Here is a 22,935-nt window from a genome sequence, read left to right on the forward strand (position 1 = left end):
AGTATGTTGTTGGTTGGGGGACAGGTCCTGGCTGCATTTTATTAAGCAGTGTACCTCTCATGCATCTGGTTTCCTTATCCAGATTCTCCGCGTAAATGCATTAGAACCTTCCGTGTTCCCGGCAGTGCTTTGTGTTTCTCCGGTAGCTCTCTCTCCCGTTTGTCATGCCAGGGAGCTATTTCACATCCCAGCCTCCTCCAGCTGCCTGAACGCTTTCTGTTCTTATTACCTGTTGCTGTATAATAAACCGCCTAAGAGTAAGTGGCGTAACACAGAGACCGTTTTATTCTGCTCACAGATTATCTGTACATCAGGAATTCAGATGGGGCGTGTTGCTGCTCCACAGTGTCTGGGGCCTCAGCTGGGCAGACTCAAATAACGGGGGATATGAAGGGCTGGGCACTGGAATCCCCTCTGGAGGGTCTTCACTCATGTCTGGCGCCTGGGCTGTGAGGACTTGAAAGCGGGGCTCAGCTGGGATTGTTGCCTGAACCACTCACATGTGACCTCCATGGGCTTGGGCTTCCCACATTAGGGCCGTGGGGTTCCAAGAGTGGGTGTGTGGAGACCCCACGTTCCAGGAGAAGCAGGCAGGGCTTGGCTCTTTCTGACCTGATCTTCGCAGTTGTCCACTGTCACTTCCACTGCATTCTGTTGGTTATAATGAATCCCTTAGGACTGCCCAGATTCAAGGGGAGGGGAATTAGAATTAGACTCTATCTCTCGGGGAGTTTTGGCAAGGTCACTTTGCAGAAGGGCATGTGGAACAGGAGATCACACAGCGACCATTATGGAAAATAGCCAGTTACACTGTCCCAGACTTCACATTTATATGTTTTAGTGCCTGCTGGATATTGCCACTTGAACATCCCAGGCACTTAAAAGAAAGCATGACCAAAACTCACCCCTTCTTCACACCGGCCTTTCCCCACTACCCTCCTTGCCCAGTGAGAAAACTGCCTTTTGTGTCTAAGTTAATGGTGTCCCTGTTACCAGTTATGCAAGCCAGATCTCCTCTTTCCTTAGATAAGTGAGAATTTTCATTGTGTTTCCTCCCAGATGCCCGTGGAATTTACATATACTAAACTCTATTGTCAATCTTGAGTTTAAGCCATTATCTCTACCTTAGATTGCTATAACATTCTATTTAACTCCTGTATTTTCATTTAATCCTTAACTATATGAAATGTGATTGTAAAGTCACATGATTGGATTTGAGAAAGTAAGCCTAACAGAATATACACATCCAAAAGAATGTTAGTTTTCAAAGTAATCCCTAACATTTATGCAGTGTTTTATAAATGTTTAAAATTGCTTTCACATGTATCGTCATAGTTGAATCAAATCGCTGTTCTTAATTGGTCCTATATTGTCTTTATTGTTTGGGTTACAAGCTTCTTTGAGAATAGAATGAGTTACGACTCTTTCTACAATGGAACAGTGCTTGCACACACAATTTGAGATGGTTCACAGAAGCACTGAGGTTAAGAACTTTTGTAGTCACATACCATTCTTTGTACTTGGCTCTAAGCTACCGTATTTCCCCATGTATAAGACGCACCCTTTTCTGAAAAATTTGTGGTCTAAAAACGGGGTGCGTCTTATACAGTGGTTGTAGGGGGTTTTTTTACTTTCATTTCCCACTTTTTTCGCGCTTGTTTTTGCACTCATACAACAATTAAGCACTATGTGGGTTTTAGTCTGAGTATGCTATTTCTTAATGTGATGCTTTAATCGTTTTTTTCTTATTTTTTTAAAACAATTGAGAATTTATTCTTGATTCTACTGTTGAAGGCCAACCTGAAGCAAACTATTTCTAAGCTCTAATTCATTAAAACAGTAAGTTTTCTCAAAGGCTGTGTTACTGGACATTGATTATATGTTAAGAAAATTGAAAGTGAATTCCTTTTCAGCATAGGGTTGAATGCTCCTCTGAGAAGTTGTAGAGGTATACAATAAATGGTAGTGGACAGTTGCTGAAACCCACCTGGCTTCCCCTCATTTCTTTTAACCACTCTATAGCAATGATTCTAAAACCTGTTTGTAGTATGTCAGAATCCCTTGAAGCCTTGTTAAAATCCAGATTGTAGGACTCCACATTCGAGTTTCTGATTCAGTAAGTCGGGTGTGAGGCCTGGTGATGCTGATGCTGCGGGCCCTGGGGTCAACCCTGGACCCTGTTCTGTAATAAGTTTACCCTGATAGTTGTAGAGTGAAGTGTTCAGTTCAATTGCATCATTTAATAGAAGGTTTCTTAAATATAGCACAATGTATATTGTGTGATGTACTACTTTTAAGAGTACAGAAACTAGTTTCTGAATCACTACTTCCCAGCTTTCTGACCTTAAACTTATTATTTAATCTGATGCATAGTTTCCTCATCTGTAAAGTGAGGAATTGTCTTTTGAGGATAAAATTAGGTAATGTATGGAAATATGTTTGTTTAACCCTCCATCGGGCGCAACTGATCTCACAGATTCATTGCATACAAACTTTCAAATATCTAAGTTAACTGAAGTATCGTGACTCATTGCTTCCGTATCTTCCCCCTCTACCGTAATCTATCGCCAGTCGTGTTTGTACTTAGTAAAGACGTATTTCCTAGCGGCATCTTTGTGTGCAATGAATCTGTGAGATCAGTTGTGCACGACAGAGGGTTAAACTATATTGCTATACAAATATAAAGTAGTATTGCATATTCAGTATAATTCAGCTTGTTTTAAAATACTGTGGTTTATAATACTGTTACTTTCAATATTTTGATAAATACTTATTCTCTCTACTTCCTCCCATTGCCCCTTGTCCTTTTAATCTTGATTACTTTGCAGAGATAGTGTCTTTCAGTTTAAGTGGCCTTGGATGGCTTTGAAAGGAAGTATATTAAAATGAATATAGGCAGTCTAAGTGGGACTCTAAAAATGTAAGCATTTTGTGGAACCATAAAGATAACTATGCAAGCTAAAAACATGCCAGCAGTGTTAATCAATGGGGAAAATTGTGATTGTTCTGTGATCTTTAAAGATTTTGTCAAAACATTGAAAACTCTTTTCCTGTGGACTATAAATATGGAGGGAAATGAAAAAAGTAAAACTCACAATTAGTACAGGGTAATTTAAAACTTCAGAAACATTGAAAATTAGTGTTATATTTCTATAACACTAAAAAAAAGAACTTACCAAGATCATTTTGAACAGTGCTTGCCTTCTTGTATAACTTAAAATATGGAGATAGGTAGATATAAATAAATAAACAATATAGTACTATCAGAATTAGAGAAATACTGTATTCAGTATAGCTTGTGTTGGGTAGGTTTTATTAGACTATTTAAATGCAGATATGTTAAAAAATAATGGAATAGAATAGAATGGTTCACAGAGTTTATAGGAGCCTTTGAACCATAATGTTTTAGAGGAAAGGTCAGCAAACCCTTTCTGTGAAGGGCTTTGCTGGCCAAGAAGAAAAATCAAAGATATTATGTAGATATTTACATACCAAGAGAAAACAAGTTTCCACAACGTTTTGATTATGCAATTCAAAATAATAATCAAGTATAAATTTTATAATCCTGGTCTACTAATGAGAAAAAGAATGGAATTATTTTAGGGGGGATAACATTACTGTTCATTGGGCTTCCAAATTAGTGTCCCCTATCATCAAATTGCAGATGGTCAGCTGTGAAAACTGTTCTTAAATTCATGAGCTATGCAAAAACGGGGTGGCACAGCTTTGGCATGGGAGCCATAGTTGGTAACCCGTGTTTTAGAGTATAAGCATACTTCGTTTTATTGTGCTTCACAAATGTTGCATTTTTTAAAACCGAAGGCACAGCTCTCCACCAACAAAAAGATTATGATTTGCTTTGTTGCAATAACTCGCTTTGTTGATGGTCAGGAACTGAACCTGCTATCTCTGAGGTGTGCCTGTATGAGGGACCTTTGCAGTCATCTAGTCATTAGTGGAGAATGGTTTCTCACGGTCACCAGTTATTTAGTGACAGGTGGTGTCAAAACACAGTGCTCCTTAAAATGTTATGCTACCTCTGGTTTTCTGAACTAATGTAGTATTTACTTAACCAGAATGCCCTTTTCTCTATAAATGAAAATGCGCCTTACACAGCGACTGCTGCCTCCCCCCTGCCTCCTCCCGTCTCACACCTTCTTTTCTACCTCACCTGATTTTTAGCAACACCCCAGCTTCTTAAATCATGACTCAACATAATAATGAAAAACACTGTTTTAATTCTTTTATGAAGATTTGTGGCAATAAATACACCATTTGTCCCTTATCTGTACTGTATTTTTAAAAGTGATTTAAATTATTTTAATAACATGTATTGGTGAACTATACAAGTTTAGTAGCTGTACGCAGGTTAAATATTGTGAATTTTTATTAAGTAGTATTTTAAATACCTGCAGATAATATTTTTACGTTCCGCTTCCATTCCTACCACCAGTATAATGGAAAGAGGTTTGGTCCACAGAGAAATAGACTGAAATACCAGATATCAAGTGCTTGGCACAGAGTAGGTAATGAATAAATCATGTATCTAGGATTTGACAGAGTCACTTTATAAAGGATTTAATATAGTCAGTACATGATAGTTTTTAATAATTATTAAACTTTTAGCCTAGTCGTTTATAATATCCAAATTTAACACATTTTTCTCAGTGTTCAGAGATCAGTTTGAATGGTGCTTGCCTTACATAACTTATAATATGGGGATAAAAATAAATAAGTAATATAGTACCATCTGAATTAGCAGAGAAACAGTACATTCAACAGAGATCTTGTGACACTTACGTAGTATAATGGTTGAAAAACCAGGATCTGAAGTTAGGTTACCTAATTCTGAAACCTGGTTAAACGTGATTGGCCACACACCCAAGCCATGCAGCCCTTGCGCAAGTTGTATAACCTCTGCCTCAATTTCCTAATCTTTAAAATGAAGATATATTAGTATAGCCCTCACAGGGTTATTACGAGGCTTAACTGTGTTAGTACATGTAAAATGTAACAGTGCTTGGCACATTCTAAGTTCTCAACTGTTGGCTGCAAAAATAGTAATTATTATTACATTTAAATGCTTTTTTCCACATTTCAAACAAGTTTAATCAATTAAGCAGATTCCCCAATCTATCAATGAAGTTTAAGACTCTTCTATTATAGTTTGTATTGATCTAATTTACCTCTTCGCTTATAAACTGAGAAGGGAAAATTTCCCATCAAATTGGACACGTGTATTTTACAGTGTCTTGTATAGTCATAAGTAGAAAAATTGGTTAAATATTAGTATTTAAGTACATGGTCAGGAAGTTATAGTTTTGGCCTAATATTCTCTTTGAAATAGTCACAAAAGTAGTACATTGTGTTTTTTTTCCTCACTCGACATGTGCCTTATGTTTTGTGACTTGAACACAGCATACATAATATTCTGTTCTTAATATTAATGTTTCTGGTTAATGTAAATAGTTACATGACCAAAAAAAAATACTTTGAGAAAAGGAAATGATTTGGGAGTTAGTAATCTGCAATTGTATTTATTCATATTGTTGTTAATATATAATTGTATAGTTTTATAAAATTAATTGTGTATATTAATACATTCAGCTGCAACAGAATTTTAGTACCTAATTGTTTTTTGAATTTGCATGTTTCCCAATTTGTTATAGAAGTTACAAATTAGTTTATGAAACCTGTAGCCAAATTACTTAATCTTTCTCTTGTCAAATTTTCTAATGTATGCTTTTTTCCCCCCAGAGGAAATAAAAGCAGAAACTGAAAAACAGAGGTTAGTGGGGTTTCTTTTCTTTAGTAAAAATAATTTTCAAACTTGTCTTGGCCAAGATAATACAGTCATCTATCTATATTTTAGCATGGCAAATTTTCTGCATGTGATCTTGATAATAAAATCAATTTAAAAAATGGTATTTAAGAAATATAATTATAAACTACTTATAAATATAAAAAGATCTCCTAAATAAGTATATAAGGGAATTTCTGAAATACCATAACATGCTTTAAAGTGTTTAGATAGACTTTGATTCATATTTAGAAAGGCTACTAAATAAGTATTTAATCTAAATTACTTTGTATAAAATAAATAATTACTTTAATTTCTTTGATTTTTCTTGCATTTAGTCACAACTCTGGCCACTAGCTTTTCTTTCACCTGTAGCAAATCACCTAACTTCTCATGAAATAAGGGAAGATGAATATTGGTTTAACAAGGTTCTTTTTAGAACTGAAATTCTGTATTTTAATGAGTTTATCATCAATATGATAAACGTGGCACTGTAATCAGACTCTTCTTTTTCATTTAGTCCTCCTCATGGAGAAGCAAAAGCTGGATCAAGCACTCTTCCACCAGTGAAATCAAAGACAAATTTCATTGAAGCAGACAAGTACTTCCTACCCTTTGAATTGGCATGCCAATCCAAATGTCCCCGCATAGTTAGTACATCTCTAGATTGTTTACAGGTATGTATAAAATGGTATTAACTAAATACTGTCTCATTTAAATGTTTCTAAACATTGATGATTCAGACATTTTTGTGAAACCCTTTAATACTCCTTTTGGTAAGAAGCCAAATGGTTTCTTATATTAAACAGAGACGGTAATAGTTGCAAAAAAATTAGTTTAAGGGTAACAAAAATCATTAGTTAGCTTAGTGAATCACAGAATCTTTACTGAGTTTATCAATAATGAAAGTGTTGATTTTTTTTCTTTTTCCATCAGTGAAGTGCAAAAACCATAAGTTTTAATCTGCTGCTGACTTTACATACATCATTATTTGCAAATGACTTTACTAAATGGCTGCTATTTTATACAAATTAACAGATTTTGTACGGTATTATTGACAGCTTTGTATTTATATTCACTGTTGGAGTATAGCTCTAACCTTCACTTATGCCAGGAAAATTTATTAAGGCTTTCATTTTGTTGTACTTACACATGCACACGGGGCTCGTTTTACATATTTGTGAGGCAAACCTTCGGATAGAGAGGTCCTTCTCTTCTCAGGTGTTCTCACTGTTGGGGAATTATACCTGTTTAACCAGCAATTCAGTGATTAAGAGAAGACTATCCTTATGATTTATTTTAATTTTTAAATTCTTTTTACGATTTGTTTTTAAGATAGGTTAAGGATAAGATCGTTTGATTTGTGACCTCGTTTTCCTTGAAAAATTAAATTGTAATAAACGAAGGCCTTTCAGGGCTACACTGGCAATGATAAATGAACAAATCCATGAATTATTGCAGCCAGTGTATGAAAATTGGGTTTTTTTGCAAATACACAGATCCAGTTGGGAAAGAGATTTGGGGTCATTAAATGAGTTAAGATAGCTTCCACAAAAGCAGTGTCAGTCATGTTTAGATAGAAAGCAGGAAGCTATTCTAACTCACCAGAGACAAGTTCTAATAAGGCCTGGCTTTCTCAGAGTATTTCCTAATGGTTTTGTTGTAGTGATTCTGTTTTTGTGGTTATTCCAGTGTAAATAATTTCACATGTTTATAACTAATAAAGCTTTGCTCAGGAGAAGTTGGTAGAGCTTTGGCTTTGATTATACCTTAATGTAGTTTATGTAAAAATTTTAATATATACTCAATTGTATATTGTAATTTTAATGTATATTTAATAGTATACATATGAGTTAGCTTAATTAGGATTTTTATTTTCTTCATTTCAGAAACTTATTGCTTATGGGCACTTGACTGGCAATGCTCCAGATAGTACAACACCAGGCAAAAAATTAATTGATAGAATTATTGAAACAATTTGTGGCTGTTTCCAAGGCCCTCAAACAGACGAAGGAGTTCAGTTGCAAATAATAAAGGTAATGAATAATATAAAGCGAATTTGTTATTTATAATCTACATTTCTTAAAAGGCTTTTACCTTGAAAATATTGGAAAGGTCATTTTGTGCTTCCCCGGTATAATAGAGGTGACTTGGGTGTTTTTTAGACCCCATATCAGGATTTTGTTGCTGAATGTCAAGAGTTCATTAGAAATAGACTATATTTCCAAATCTCTTATTTTAAAGATCGTAAGTTAGGCTTGGGCCCCCAGAGTCTTTCAGAGTTTTTCAGTTTTCTGTACATATTGCATCTTTAGAGCTTCAGGGTCCCATGTGAAGGCCCCGTGACCCCTCTAGTTATTTCTGTACTTGGACCCCTGTAGTCTGCCCTCTAGACCCATGCTTCACCATGTGGACTACTTGTGCCCAGCCTGTCCTGGTTCCCTTCCACCTGTGCACCTGCTGAACCTGCTCAGCTAAGCCCTGTCCTGGGTTTGTGCTGTGATATTCCTGGATGATTAACTCCTTTAAAGAAAAACCACTCAGTTAGGTTTTCAATCTTGTCATAAATATTAAATTTAATGTTACTGGTAATGGTAATGGTGCTATATTTATATACCGGTATAATTTTCTTGTACTAATAGTACTTTTGAATAGTTTACATGTATAAAGTGTTCCTTCACATGTGAATATAGCCCTTCTGAGCCTTTCAGTTTCATAGCTGTATTTATTTCACAAGTCATATGGAATCTTTATTCTAAAAACGCTGCCCAGTCAGTTTGGCCTATCATTTGCATTTTTATGTCAGTCATGGTTTATCTAGCATCTACTCAGTGCTGACTCTGCTTAGCATTGTCCAACATAAAAGGACAAAAGAATGAGCTCTTGCTTTGGGGAAATTGCAAGTAACAATGTGAGAAAATTCCTAAATTAGTTACTCACTTTATTGGAGGATTCACCTTAAGATTATTTTAAATGCTTTATTCTAAAACATTTGTAAACATCTTTACCGATAACAATAGCACATTTATTGAGTCCAGTCTATAAAAAAGATCTCAGAAAAATCTGGAAGTGAATAAGACACAGTGTGTATCCTCCCAGTTGACAATCTAGTTCAGGGGTCGGCAAACTGTTGAGACAGAAGAGCCGCCGGGGTTCGGCAAACTGCGGCTCGCGAGTCACATGTGGCTCTTTGGGTACATACATGTGGCTCTAAAGTAAAATTGAAAATGAAAATAAAACTAGCATAGTTTCACTTATAAAATTTTTAAAGGATATTATTCACATAATGGTGATTATGTAAAAATATATTTATGGCTCTCGAATAATTTTTAAATTATAGGACAGGATTGGCTCTTCCAGGCGTCGGCAAACTTTTGAGACGGAACCTACCCAAAGAGCAGCATGTGGCTCACAAGCCACAGTTTGCCAACCCCTGATCTATAGTAGCTCAGCAGATATATTGTATGAAGTGTATCTGTGCTCTACTGTGAGAGTTTTAATGTGCATTTTAATAAATAAATTAAATATTAAAGTGAACCTTGGGTTGAAATGAATGAATGGTTTTCTAGTGTTTTGGGTTTGGGAGGATTACGTATGTGGAAACTTGCCAGAATGAGGACAACATAAAATATTCTAACAGTTGATGATACATTCAAGGCAGGTAGGAATTTTGTTAGTGTATGTTGAAAATCCTGTTAGTGTGTACCCGAAAGTGGTGATGGTGTCTGCAAGTTTTCATTCTAATACAGAAACACTCATATATTTTTGTGCTGAAACTCTGGATGTGGAAAATTGCTTTAACTTTTTTTTTTTTTTTTTAAGGCTTTACTTACTGCAGTAACATCTCAACACATAGAAATTCATGAAGGAACTGTACTGCAAGCTGTGAGAACATGTTACAATATCTATCTAGCAAGCAAAAATCTCATCAATCAGACAACAGCCAAAGCTACTCTTACCCAGATGCTAAATGTTATCTTCGCACGCATGGAAAACCAAGCTGTAAGTATTAAAAAAGAGAGATTGTACAGAACACTGCAGGCACCAAATACAGGAAAGAGTTTACAGAAAGTTATAATGAAATCATTTGTGTCTGTAGAGAAGAATGTCTTTCATTTATAGTTCTATTTACTGGAGAGCTTTGGTATTTTGTTTTGTTTTGAGGTTCACTGACTCGTTTGACTTTGGATACAAATATTTTTAGTTCACAAATAGAATTTGGACAATATTGATTGCCATCATCCTCATGGAAGTGTTTATTTTTTTATTTTATTTTTTTAATAGTTTTAGGTGTACAAAACAATGCAATAATTACACTTCACCCCTCACAAAGTGACATCTCCCCTCCCCCATCCACTCCCCTCCACCCCTGATATCATACATATCTATTACAATTCCATTGACTCCACTCCCCACACTGTACTCCACATCCCGTGACTATATATATATTAAATTATAGTTGACATACAGTATTATTCAATGGCAGCTTCAGATGTACAGTGCGGTGGTCAGGCCTCTACACCGTCTCATGGAAGTGCTTATGAATTGATATTTTTATTGCACTCAAGCTTAGATGAGCATAATGTAGATTACATATAAAACTACCTAATGTGATATATTCTGGTATAAAATTATTCATTGAGCCTTTAAAAAATTAACAAAATATATATCTATATTGATCAAATATATATTTTGGGGGTAACAGATCAGCTAGAGAATCATTTTACTTATTTATTTATTTAAATTATTTTATTGGGGACTTGGGTGAAGGGAACAGCTTTGAGGAATCGGGGAAGGGGAACAGACAAGTTGCTGTTCTTTTGTTCTTCAGTCTAGTTGTGGAGGACGTTGCTTCACTGCCCCAAGGTGGCACCATCATTGTGCTCTTCCTGGGTGAGGCAGATCATTCACCGGCTTCTGGACGGCTGCTCATGGTGGCTGCTGGCCGCTCACGCTGGCTGCTGGCTACACATGATAGCCCATGGCAACCCACTGCAGCAGGGGCTGCAGCCTACGCTATTGCCGGCGACTCATGGCAGCCCAGCTCCAGGTTGAGCTGTTGTTCAGCATCTTAGCTGTGGAGGGCAGTGTCACTGGCCCGCATATGTGGGATCCGAACCGGGGCCCTCTGGCATCCCAAGCCAGCTCTTAACCATCGTGCCACTCGGCCGGCCTGAATCATTTATTTTTTAATGTCATCTAGGTCCTCATAATTAAAAACCAACTTCTTTTTATTTTGAACTGATTTTAAATTTATGGAAAAGTTGTAAAAATGTTAGAGAGATTCCTTTCACCCTGCTTTCCTTAATGCCAGCATCTTACATAATCGTTTTACAATGATCAGAAGCAGGAATTAACACGGGTATGATACTATTAAGTCAATTACAGACCTTACTTGAATTTTACCCATTTTCCAGCTAATGTTCCTGTTTCTGTGTGAGCACCTGATCCAGGATCCCACCTTGCACTTAATATTCATTTAGTTGTTATGTCTTGGCCTTCTCCCGTTCTTGACAGTTTCTCAGTACTGATTAGTTCTGTTGAATGCCCCTCTCCGTTGGCTTTGTCTGATGTTTTCTCATGATTAGGCTGAGGTGGGCCATTTTTGGCTAGAATACTTCTGTGCAGTGTTGTGTCCTTTTCAGTGCGTCATGTCAGGAACGTATCATGTTGATATGTCTTGCTAATGTTATGGTAGTAACATTACTACCATTAGTTACTACTAATCAAGGTGATGTTAACCTTGATTACTTAAGGTGGTATCTGCCAGGTTCTTCCACTGTAAAGTTACTAGTTATTCTCTTGCAGTTAATAGATATCTTGGGAGAGGTATTTTAAAACTATGCAGAGATCCTGTTTCCTTCTCATACTTCCCCACCCCCAATTTAACTGTCTTGAGTGTATCTTGTTGGCAACAGTTATTTCTGTGGTGTTTCCCTAATGTTGAGTCTGTTTTTTTCTCTCTCCTTCTGTATTTATTAACCACACTATTTTCCTTCTTTCCTATTTATTCAGACTTTTTTTATATCTGTATTCATAGATATTTATCTTATTCTATTGGTTATAATCCAGTGCTATCATTATTTTGTTGCCCATGGTATTGCAGCTTTGACCTTGTGTCCTTTTGACAAGCTCCCATCCTTTTTTGAGCACCTCCTTTTGGGAATCTCAGGATGTTGTAGGTTGATTTTGAATTTTCTCTGCTTCAGCCCTGGAGTCACCCACTTCAACAGGGAGCCCTGGCTACTTCGATTGGAGCATGGTGTGTTCATTACCACTGGGGTGTTATTGCTTCCAGACCCTCTCAGCAGGTAGAACTAGGAAATACACACATTCACCCCACCTCCCTACCTTCTAGTCCCCACACCTGTGTGTGACTATCTGTATATATTAAAAACCATGTGGTCATATTGATACGTGTGATTCCAGTCCAACATTACAGGGTTCATTTCAGCCTTCTCCCTTTATTTGTAACTTCCTCTTTCTAAATATTGAGACATACAGCTTCCATTTTCTATGACATTATTTGTTCAGTCCTGTTATACACACAAAATAGTTTTATAATTGCTAACCTATGCCACTGTGAAAGGCAAATTTACTAAGTGGATTACAGCATTTATATTTAGTTCTTTTGTCTTTAGCCTTATAGTTTCCACTCCAAATACTGTTTTCCAAAGTTACTCAGGTTAGTTCTTCACACTTTTCTATGAGATAATGTTATTACTTTATAATATAATTAAATTCATGTATTACTGCATGTTTCCCATTTCAGTACCCCTCACATTCCGGTTAGCTTTAATTGTGAATGTTTTGAGTGTGTTAAACATTGCTATGATTTAAGCGTGCGAGCTACATAAGGGTGTACTCGGAAGCACCGCTGCCTCCTCATTCCTGCCACTGGATTCCTCTTACTTCCTCTTTCCACCCCTTGGACACAGCTAATTGCTTTCATTTCCAGTTTAGCTTTCTGCATTTCTTTAGCACAAATGAGCTGATAAAGGTGTGGTTTCATGTATCACCTTTCTTACACAAAAGGTAGCGTCCTGTTAGTTATCACTGCATAACAGATCACCCCCTGCTGGGTGCTTGTGTCTTGGATTCACATGAGTTTGCAGTTGGCTGAGTGGATCACAGTGTCAGCTCAGGCTACAATCATTTAAATGCTTTACTGAGCTAGAGAATAGCTTCCAAGCTCACTCATTTGGCTGTTGGTGAAACGCCTCCATTCTTCACTATCTGTTGGCCAGAAAGGCCCGAGTTTCTCATGTGAGTCTCGTAGGGCTGCTTACAACATGGCAGCTGGCTCCTGCCAGGGTAGATATCAGAGAGCAGCAAGACAAAAGCTGCAATGTCTACCTTATGACCAGAAGTGGTCACCCAGACCTTCCCTGCAGGGTGCATTGTGGCAGGGGACTGTGCAAGGAAGCGAAAATTAAGAGGTAGAGATCATTGGTGGCCATCTGAAAGGCTGGCTGCCACACATGCTATGGATATACTCTTTTGTACTTTCTCGCTTAGCAGTATACCTTGCAAAGCATTGCATATCAGTCCTTAGAGATCTTCCACATTCGTTTTTTACAGATGCATAGTACTCTAGGGTGGACTATAGTCTCGATGCAGTCACTGTCCTCTGTATTAACATTGAATTATTTCTACTATTTGGCATCCACAAATAATAGCTCCCCTGCTTTTTTAAAGAAGTGAATGAACGGGAGGGTGAACTTAAACAGATTATCACACAAATAAGTACGTAATTGTGATAAAGGCTGTGAACATGTTTCATGTCATGAAGGATATTTAGTTCTATGCTATGGACAGTTATAGAAAAGTAGGAAAGGAGAGAGAGAGAAAATAAGGGGGGGGCAGACTGATTTAACTTACACATTTGCTAAAATTCTAAGCCAGAAGTCTAATTCACTTACATGTACTACTGATAGCCTTTCTCCTGTTCCCCCCCCCCCATAAAACTATAAGATGTTCAGTTCTAAGATTATTTTAAAGGAGAAAATGCTAAATTATTTTCTCTAGAACATAGTTCTCAACTGGAGGGGTTTTTGTCCCTGAAGCCACATTTGAGACATTTTGGATTGTCATGTCTGGGGTGTTCTGGCGCAGAGGGGCTAGAGCATAGGGGTCTCGTTAAACACCTGCAGTGCACAGACAGCACCCCCAACAAAGAATCCCCAGTCAGAATGTCAGAGCACCGATGTTGATAAACCTGACTCTAGAAAGTATGGAAGTGTATAGAAAGTGTTTAAATGGTTTTTTCATACAGTAACATTTCTTCTTTTTTTAAGGATATTTCTTGAGTTTCTACAACTCTGGAATAAATAGAAAAAGCTAGAATTCTACACCTTGCTTGTCTGTGATTCCAGAGCATGAGCTTCCCCCACTAACCCATGGTGCAACGATTGGCTGAAGTTAGGCTAAGGGTGGGATTGGATTAAAAGTCATAGGTTCCTTGCTGTTAATTTGGAAATTGACTTGCTCATGAATGGGCTAAAGTATAGGTCTGAGAATTCTGTTCTGATTCCAGCTGTGTAACTAGTCATGCCAGGCAGTTTCCTTATCTGTAAAATAGGGATTTAGACCGTATATATAGACTATGGTTCTTTGTACCTTTCGGGCATTGAAATCTTTTAATTCAAATTTTATTTATAAATTTATATAATTTTGGTATTTCTACATAGCTTGGAATATTACTAGGGAATATGAAATGTTCATATTTGACACTGTGAACTATTCATCTTTGTGGAAATTCTGTGAGAATCATTCTTATTAGGTTCTGAGGACCAAAAGAGATGTATCTAAAAGCAGTAAAAAATACTAAAAGATGAAGCCCTGTGATCCTGGTGGTTACTATTTTTAGCATCTTATAAGTGAGCCAGTTTTACAGGTAGTATTATATACATAATAATGACTGGTCCCCTAAAATAAAATGAATGCTTGTAGATAGAGGTTTTTCATTTTTGTTAGGTGACTGGGCATAGACATTTAAGTACTCATTGGAATTTTATTTATTAAATGTAATTTTATTATATTTTAATTAAAAGACGTTTGGCAAGGTGACATTAGAACGTAGTACAGACGGGTATACACTGGAAAGTTTCCTTCCTAACCCCCAACCCCTATAGGTAACTGTTATTACTAGTTTCTTACGTATCTTTCTAGACTTTGTTTCTGTATGTATAAATAAAAATGAGAGTGTGTATTTTATTTCCCCCATTGACTTTTCCTTCTCCCTTAGTGAAACTACTTGATTTTTAGGTAAATCCATTATTGGCAGCAATCCAATTATTATTCTGAGGCTATTAAACAGTATTTGTTTTTAATTTTTGTCTTGTGTGGATAATATGTTTACATCATTCAAACTCCAGAAATAGCGAACGGAGGATATATAGTGCAAGACTTCCATCTCTGTTCTTGTGTGTCAATTTCCGTTTCCCTAAGAAGTAACCACGGTTAACTTGTTTCTGTGTGTTAGTATAGTTCATGTTCTTTGTTTCTGATGGACTATAGTTTATAGTCCTAGAGACAAAGTGGCACTTTATATAAAGGATTTATAGCTCTGTGTAACATTATCCCTTCTAATTTTAAACACTTACTTTACAAATATTGGAAATTATTCTATTTCCAGCTGCAGGAAGCCAAACACATGGAAAAGGAAAGGCACCGGCAGCAGCAGCATCTGCTACAATCTCCAGTCAGCCACCACGAGCCCGAGTCCCCTCCCCTCCGATACCTGCCACCTCAGACTGTTGATCACTTATCCCAGGAACACGAAGGAGACCTTGATCCTCACACAAATGATGTGGATAAAAGCCTTCAGGACGACACTGAGCCTGAAAATGGATCTGATATTTCCAGTGCAGAAAATGAACAGACTGAAGCAGATCAGGCAACTGCAGCCGAAAGTAATCCTTTTGAGAAGGGGTTGTGGTGGTGGTGGTGGTGGGGGGGGTGTAATGTGTGTTTTAAGAGAAGAGTGTCGAAATGCATTTTGGATTAAGAAATGTGGAAAGAGTAATATGACTTAATGGATGTTAGACACATTGTGGTAATTGTGGACTTTCCATTCTAGGTGGTAAAGTTAATTTCACTTCAACCCACAAGACATCTGTTAGCGATACTATGCATTCATTAGAACCTCAGAGCAGTATGATTTATAGACTTGTTTTGGAGGAGATATGTTACTAAAGAGGGTTATAAATGTCTGTTGGCATGTTATATAGGAACTTAAGTTTTTTTTAAATTAGTTTCACAATAAATGAGACCTGGTTATTTAGTCAAGTTTTTCTGGAATGTGACTGAAAATTTTAGGAAATCATATTATTCAGAAAATATTATGGTCAGAGAAGTACTGAAATTAAATAGAAATGGAAATCTTTTGAGTTACCACCTAACATACAAAAATATTTATTTTTGTATTGAGATGTTCTCTGACAGTATTTTTTTCTAAGTAAATTTATTTATAAGAAAAGGTTACAAGATTATAAAAATTAAATTTTATTTATTTATTTCACAAATTAGTTTCCCTAAAAATAGTCGCATTTTCTCCCCAAACATTCTCAGTTTTAGCTTTTCTATAAAACTGGGTGTTTCCTTTGTTCCTCCTTTGGTTGGTGTCTGAAAATGATGGCAGTCCTGTTGCCTGTGCAGTGTGGTGCGGTTGTGTAGAGTGGGCATGGTTAGGACTCAGTTACATTATTTCATCTGAATTCTGTGTTTTTACTTCACTTTGAGGAAACACTTCTATATTTTCAGCTTTCGATTTTTTTTTTAACCACATCTTTTCCATAACGTAATAGTGGCATGAACATCAGCAGTGGCATAAATCGGTGTTTTTTACTATGCTTAATAGTACTTTACTCTTTATTTTAAAAGGGATAATTTTGATAAACCAAGCATTCACAGTACTCAAGCTAATAGTGAATCTATACTGCTTATCCAATTTGCATTTTTCTAGCCTGCTCTCGCCAAAATTTCCCCCTTATTTTCACTGTGAGTTTATAAAGGAGCTGATTGAACAGGCTGATCTCTAATAAAGCTGGAATGTTATTTATTCCTTCATTTCTTCATCCATGCATGCAGCAAATACTTGTTTATCATACTCTGTCCTAGGTACTGTCCTAGGACTCAGGGTTAAAAAGCTGATGGAGGTGCAGCCATTGCTCTGAGGATGCTCGTGGTCTGCCTGGATGGTCAGGCGTGTATAAATGAGGCATAATGTGATAAATATCCTGAAAGTGACATGTCTAATGTAACTGAGGAGAATTAGGAAAAACCTTTATAGAGAAAGTGATATTTTAGCTGAATCTTCTTGGAAAGGGGTAGGTATTGGCTAGGTAGAAAATTTAAGAAATTTTCAACAGAAGGAACAACATGGGATGAGACCCAAGGAATGAAATAACTTACTGTGTTGTGTAAGAGATACTAGTGTAGGTACCTTACAGGATACAGAATCATAAATAAGACATCATTCCCTGTGGCATAGTCATAATTATTTTGGCTTTAAGGGTATTTTTCTCCCACAGCTGATATAAATGAAATTTCTACCTGAAAACCATGGTTAAGAGAACATGGTCTGGAGTTAGATTCCTTACTTTGAGTCATATCTCTGTCACTTACTAGCTGTGTGACTTTGGATATAATTCTCTAATCATTTCCTATGTGAAATAAATATATTAACGTATTTCTGTCAGATGATTTATATGAGAACTGAACTCTCGATTCACCAGTCATTTTGTGCATATTTTAGAGACTGCATATATTTAGCTGTGTTGGAACCCTAATTTTCAGACTTGCTAATTTTAACCAACTAGAGCACAGAAATACAAAGTTTAAGAATTGTGCAAAAGTTATCTGTCAAGACATTTACATGTTTTTACTCCACAGAAGACTCTTAACTGCTGTTGTATTTGGATTTTTTTTTTTTAAATAAAGTAAAGTTACTTATTTGACATGCTTACTTATCAAGTTTCCCCTTGTGGCATTCAGTATTATGTGGAATGCAGCAAACAGTAGATTAGGATCAGTAAACAACAGGGAGGACAGGCTTCTGGAAGCCAGGATTATAAGTCATGATGCTTTATAGTGGTGGGGGTGGAGTAGGGGTGCAGACAGCAGTGCTATCAGCTGACATACAGTCTGATGCCGTTTGGTGTAGGGCAGAGGTTCTCAGAACAGGGTCCCGGGTCCCAAAGCGTCTTAAAGTACTAATTGAACCTTCCTGATAAGTTTTCAGCATTTCAAAGACCCAGTGGAAATCCTATTTTTATCTACAGTAGTCTAAACAAGTTAACTGGAATGCCAAATTTTATCAGTTTCTCTTATGCTGTTCAGAAGTTCTGATTGGCAGATATATCTGTTTTCATTAATGTTAACTTGGAGAATGAGTTATTTCTTACTAAAGTTAGTTTTACGTTGCATATGTAGGTTCTGTTGGGGAATAAATATTAAGGAAGGGCTGGAAAGCACTGGTGGAGACCCAGATGGCCCTCTCTCTGCTTCTTCAAGGACCTCATTATATGAAAGCACAAAGATGAGCCTAATTAATCAAAACAAACTTTAATTACATTTAATATATTATTTGGTGTGAGACATGTTAGAAATGTTTCATTCAAAATACTTTTAAAAGTTTTGGTTCTTAAAGGAATAATCTAGAAATTTCACTTAAGTTGTGTAATTTAGTAGTTTGTCAAATGAATCACTGTTGAAATTGACGTGAATTTATAAAATATTTTAAAATTTGGTTTGGTTATAAACTTTGAAGGTTTAACATATAATTGCCTCTAGTATCATTTATTTGAATTTTTGTCTTTTACCCATTTTTAAGAAAGTTTTTCATTATAAATGTTTAGTAAAAGTTTTCAAAATAAAATAATGTTTTCCTGATTTTTTTAAAGCATTATCTAAAAATGATATATTATATGATGGAGAAAATCATGACTGTGAGGAAAAGCCACAAGACATCGTACAGAGCATTGTGGAAGAAATGGTGAACATCGTTGTTGGAGGTAGTTTATTTCACTCGACGTTGGTTTATTATTTCAACAGACTATGGAGACTATTTTTATAATGTGGATTAAAACAGGCAAAAATATAAGCTCTTTCTCAAATCAGTATGTGTAGAAAATATATCTAAATATCTGTGCTTATAGAAGAGCATTCCTTTTTCCCCTGCAGCTTCAGTTACAGTCTTTATTATGGAAAACCCACTATTCCCCGCCCCATTAAAACAAAATGGTTATGCCATTTCATTTTTTATTTTGTATTTGGTGGAAGAGGGGCAGGGGTATATTCTCCATCCTCCTAAGTATGCTAAACTTTATAAATTAGAAAATGTTTCAGTTGATTTGGTTTTGAATATTTCATATCTTTGTTGGAAAAATCGGTGATTCTTATACCTTCATTATCATGATCAAGTCATAGGTGGTATAGAACCAGTTCCTATCTTATGAAATGTATTATAAAAAAATGACTTAAATTTTGTTAGGAATTTCACTCACATCTTCCTGAACAGTATTATATAGATAGGGTTAGATTTGAGACAAGTCCACTGAAGTGTATTTAATTCAAAGTGTCTTGCACAGGACTAAGCATAGTACCTTGCTACATATACTTCTAGAAGTACAATTGAATGCTATGAACCTATCATAGTTTCTAGGAATTCCTCCAAGATTTTGGTCCATTGATCATATCCTTCTTAGTTTTCAAGTGTTACTAAAGATTCTGTCTCTTGTTTATATTTTTCCTAGTTATTTCAGTGGGATTTGTCAAAGAAAAAGGTGAATTAGTGGGCTCTCTGTTCACCACCTTGAAAACAGAAGTCTGCACTTATGTTTAGGGGACAGTTAGAGGGAGAATTAGAGTAGAAAAATGTCGAACTCTATTAAGTACTTTCCTGTGTATCCCAAATGATTTTTTGTGCATTACTTGCATTTATCCCTCCCCAATAACTGGGATGTTTAGGTACTGTTACTATTCCTTTTTTTCCACAAATGAGAAAATTGAGGTACTGAGAAATTAAGTTAATTTGTAGGATCTTCTACAAGGTAAAATGCGGATTTCAAATCAAGAACGTCTGGCTTCATAGCCTGAAAATAAAATCAGAATGTTTCCATTTCCTTTGAGAAATTTACTAAGACGTGAAGAAGGAAAGTATTATCGATAGATATTTATTTTTCCTTTCAGAAATTTGATAAAAAGAGGGAGAAAAATGAACAGTAGCTGAGGTATGGCAAGAGTTGAAGGAAGATTTTTTTTTTTTAAGCGTGAAAAGATTTGAGTATGTTTGTTGAGTAATGGAGAAAATCCAGCCATATGTGTTTGCAATTGAAAATATCAGATTACATGAAAATACTCAGAAGGCAAGAAGAAATGGATTTGAGGGCGAATTAATGGTTCAACTTAGAAATGAGAGGGAAGCTAGGAATGGCTGCAAGGCTCTGCTGCTGTTGGCTGGGCGACTTGACTCCATTTCTGGGGCGGGTTCCACTGGGGAAGTTCCTCACATTCACTGGAGGTGTTAATGAGAAATATATGTCTAAAAGACAGGAAGCAGGAGAGACATGGAGGATCTTCCAACTGGATGGTCAGTTTCAGGTGTACACCATGGTTATTCAACATTTATATACTTAAAGAAGTGATCACCATGATAAGTCTAGCAACCATCTGACACTGTACCACGCTATCACAATATTATTGACTCTATTCCTCATGCTGTACATTACATCCCCGCCTTATTTGTTTTATACCTGGAAATTTGGACCTCTTATTTCCTTTCAACTTTTTTTCCCCCTTTTGAAATTTCTCAATTACAGCTGACATTAAAAAAAAAAAAAAGAAATGAGAGGAAAGAAATATTTTTTCCCTAAAATGAGAGGGAAGAAAAAAAGAGTAGTTGACATCAAGGTACTTTATAGTGGGGCAAGGGAGAGTGGGGAGGCCTACGTTAAATGACCTACCTCTTAGCTAAGTAGAAGGGGACAGTTGATTGTTCAGGGCAGGTGGAGGAGGGACTGTGGGAGGAGAGGTATTAGATGCAGAGAAAATGGTTTGGAATAAGTGTTTTTGGGGAATGTCTATCAGTTTGCAACAATCATTATTAAATTTTTTCTGACTTCTTCCAGAGAGTTATTTGTATGTATAGTCATTCTTTATGTAAGATATATACATATATATATAAAATTTAGCATGTCAAACGTTAACGTATTAAAGCTTCAGAAGGTCCACTGGGGAAGCAAGTGTATTGTGCAATATGGGGTTGCCCACATATATTTTATCAGTGAGTATCTTTTTCACGTACCACTTGTTAATTGCAAAATGTACTTTGGAATTACCCAGTTTAATTTGTCTAGGGTATTCTAATTTGGAGAGCAGAAAACAGTTTCAGAGTAGGGACACCAGATACAGACCTTTCATTACTTTAATAATCAGATTGGGCACATGTTATCAATTATCAACAAAATTAATAATAGCTACCACTTATTGAGAACCAATTGTGTTCTTTGTGTAGTGTGTGTGATTCCTCATAGACACTATCTTTGTTGCTGATGAAGAAACTGAGGCAAAGAAAGATGAAATAACTTACCCAGTTAAATAAATGGTGGAGACACGATTGAAATACGTCTTTCATATTCCAAAATGTGTGCTCCTTATAATACAGTTTATTTCCCTCATGCTAGCTTATAGTTTTCTTTATATTGGTGGGATGAAAGGAGCAGTTTCCTGCTGGATACCTACTGGGTTATGGCCACAGACATATATGTGTTCCTTTTTTAAAGTAACATAGATTACACCTTAGTGTAGCTCTGAAACTTGGTATTTGCATTATCTGTGTTCCACCAAAAGTTACTTATTTCAGTTAATATTAATTTACAAGTATGATGACCGAGAGTGACATACTGAAAAATATTCAGGGGTGCAGAGGTACTAATAGGTATTCTAAAAAAGGGAGAGAGCTCACGGTAAAATAAGGTTGAAAATACTACGTATTGTATATCGCCTTTGGAGAGTTCAGTGCATATAGCAAATAAAAGGCTCAAATAAAGAAACCTATTTCCCAGCATTTCCCTCCCCTTTGATAATGGAATATTTTTTCGAGGAATTTCTATTGCCATCTTAAGGCATTAGCATTCATTAGAACCCAGTTTAGTAAATGCTAATACAGACTAAAATTAAGCTTCTGTTTTGGCACAACCTGGTTAGCCTTTCATCAGCTGAATGTTTCATTGCTAGAGCTACTTAAGGATCATATTTGGATGGATTCCAAATGCATATTTACTTACTTGTGAGTATGCTAACCTTTAAATGGTGCCAATACATATTATTTCACATTGCTTTTCTGCCACTGTTTCATTTTAAATACGCCATGCCTTTTCAATATACTTCAGTTAAGTCAGATATATCTGCATGTTTTTTATTACCGTTTTAGATATGGGAGAAAGAACTACTATAAATGCAAGTACAGATGGCAACAGTGGAACTATGGAGGATGGTAGCGACAGTGAAAATATTCAAGCAAATGGAATTCCAGGAACACCAATTTCTGTTGCATATACACCGTCCTTACCTGATGATAGATTGTCTGTCTCTTCCAATGATACTCAGGTATAAATGGGGGTGGGGAAATCCTGTTAATCTTCTGGAGTCCTAGGCTACTAACACTTTGTGGTTGATGATACTGGCTGATTTCAGTTTGAGGAAATAAAAAACTTGGGTTTTTTTTTCTCATTGATATAAATCAAAGCAGTTTACTTCCTTAATAAATTGATAGCTAAATCTCCAACTCCACAGTTTCTTTTATGTATTCACATCTTCCCTACATCCTCCCCATTGAAATTACATTTAAAAAGAAAATTCTTATCTCACATTCATAGGATAATTAGTATCGTGGGATGAGAAAGAACTTTTAGAAATCTAGGGCTACAGTGAAATCCATACTATGGTAGCATGGGTCCCCTTCATCTTTCCTGTCCTATATTTGGTGGCTTTTTATCCTTATCTTTTTAAAGAAGGGATTTGTACCCTAACTCATTGCCCCATAAGTAGGGGTAAGTTTTCATGGCCTTGTTGACTTTCATCAGTTAACACTTAAACATTGTCTTGAGAGTCTCCATGGTTTTCTGTCTACC

At 36.2% G+C, this 22,935-nt stretch overlaps 1 protein-coding gene across 1 annotated transcript in view; it reads left to right on the forward strand.

Annotated features, from left to right (window-relative positions):
- Window positions 1-22,935, forward strand: part of ARFGEF1 (ARF guanine nucleotide exchange factor 1) — a 111,625-nt gene that overhangs the window by 29,384 nt on the left and 59,306 nt on the right. Inside the window, exons 2-8 of the mRNA XM_019630307.1 lie at window positions 5,758-5,788; window positions 6,321-6,477; window positions 7,690-7,836; window positions 9,623-9,802; window positions 15,438-15,714; window positions 18,706-18,816; window positions 22,236-22,411. Of these exons, the coding sequence (XP_019485852.1) occupies window positions 5,758-5,788; window positions 6,321-6,477; window positions 7,690-7,836; window positions 9,623-9,802; window positions 15,438-15,714; window positions 18,706-18,816; window positions 22,236-22,411 (1,079 nt within the window). The remainder of the gene's footprint in view (window positions 1-5,757; window positions 5,789-6,320; window positions 6,478-7,689; window positions 7,837-9,622; window positions 9,803-15,437; window positions 15,715-18,705; window positions 18,817-22,235; window positions 22,412-22,935) is intronic.

Source organism: Hipposideros armiger, unplaced genomic scaffold, assembly GCF_001890085.2.
Source record: "Hipposideros armiger isolate ML-2016 unplaced genomic scaffold, ASM189008v1 scaffold_900, whole genome shotgun sequence".
In the NCBI taxonomy this organism is placed as follows: Eukaryota; Metazoa; Chordata; class Mammalia; order Chiroptera; family Hipposideridae; genus Hipposideros; species Hipposideros armiger.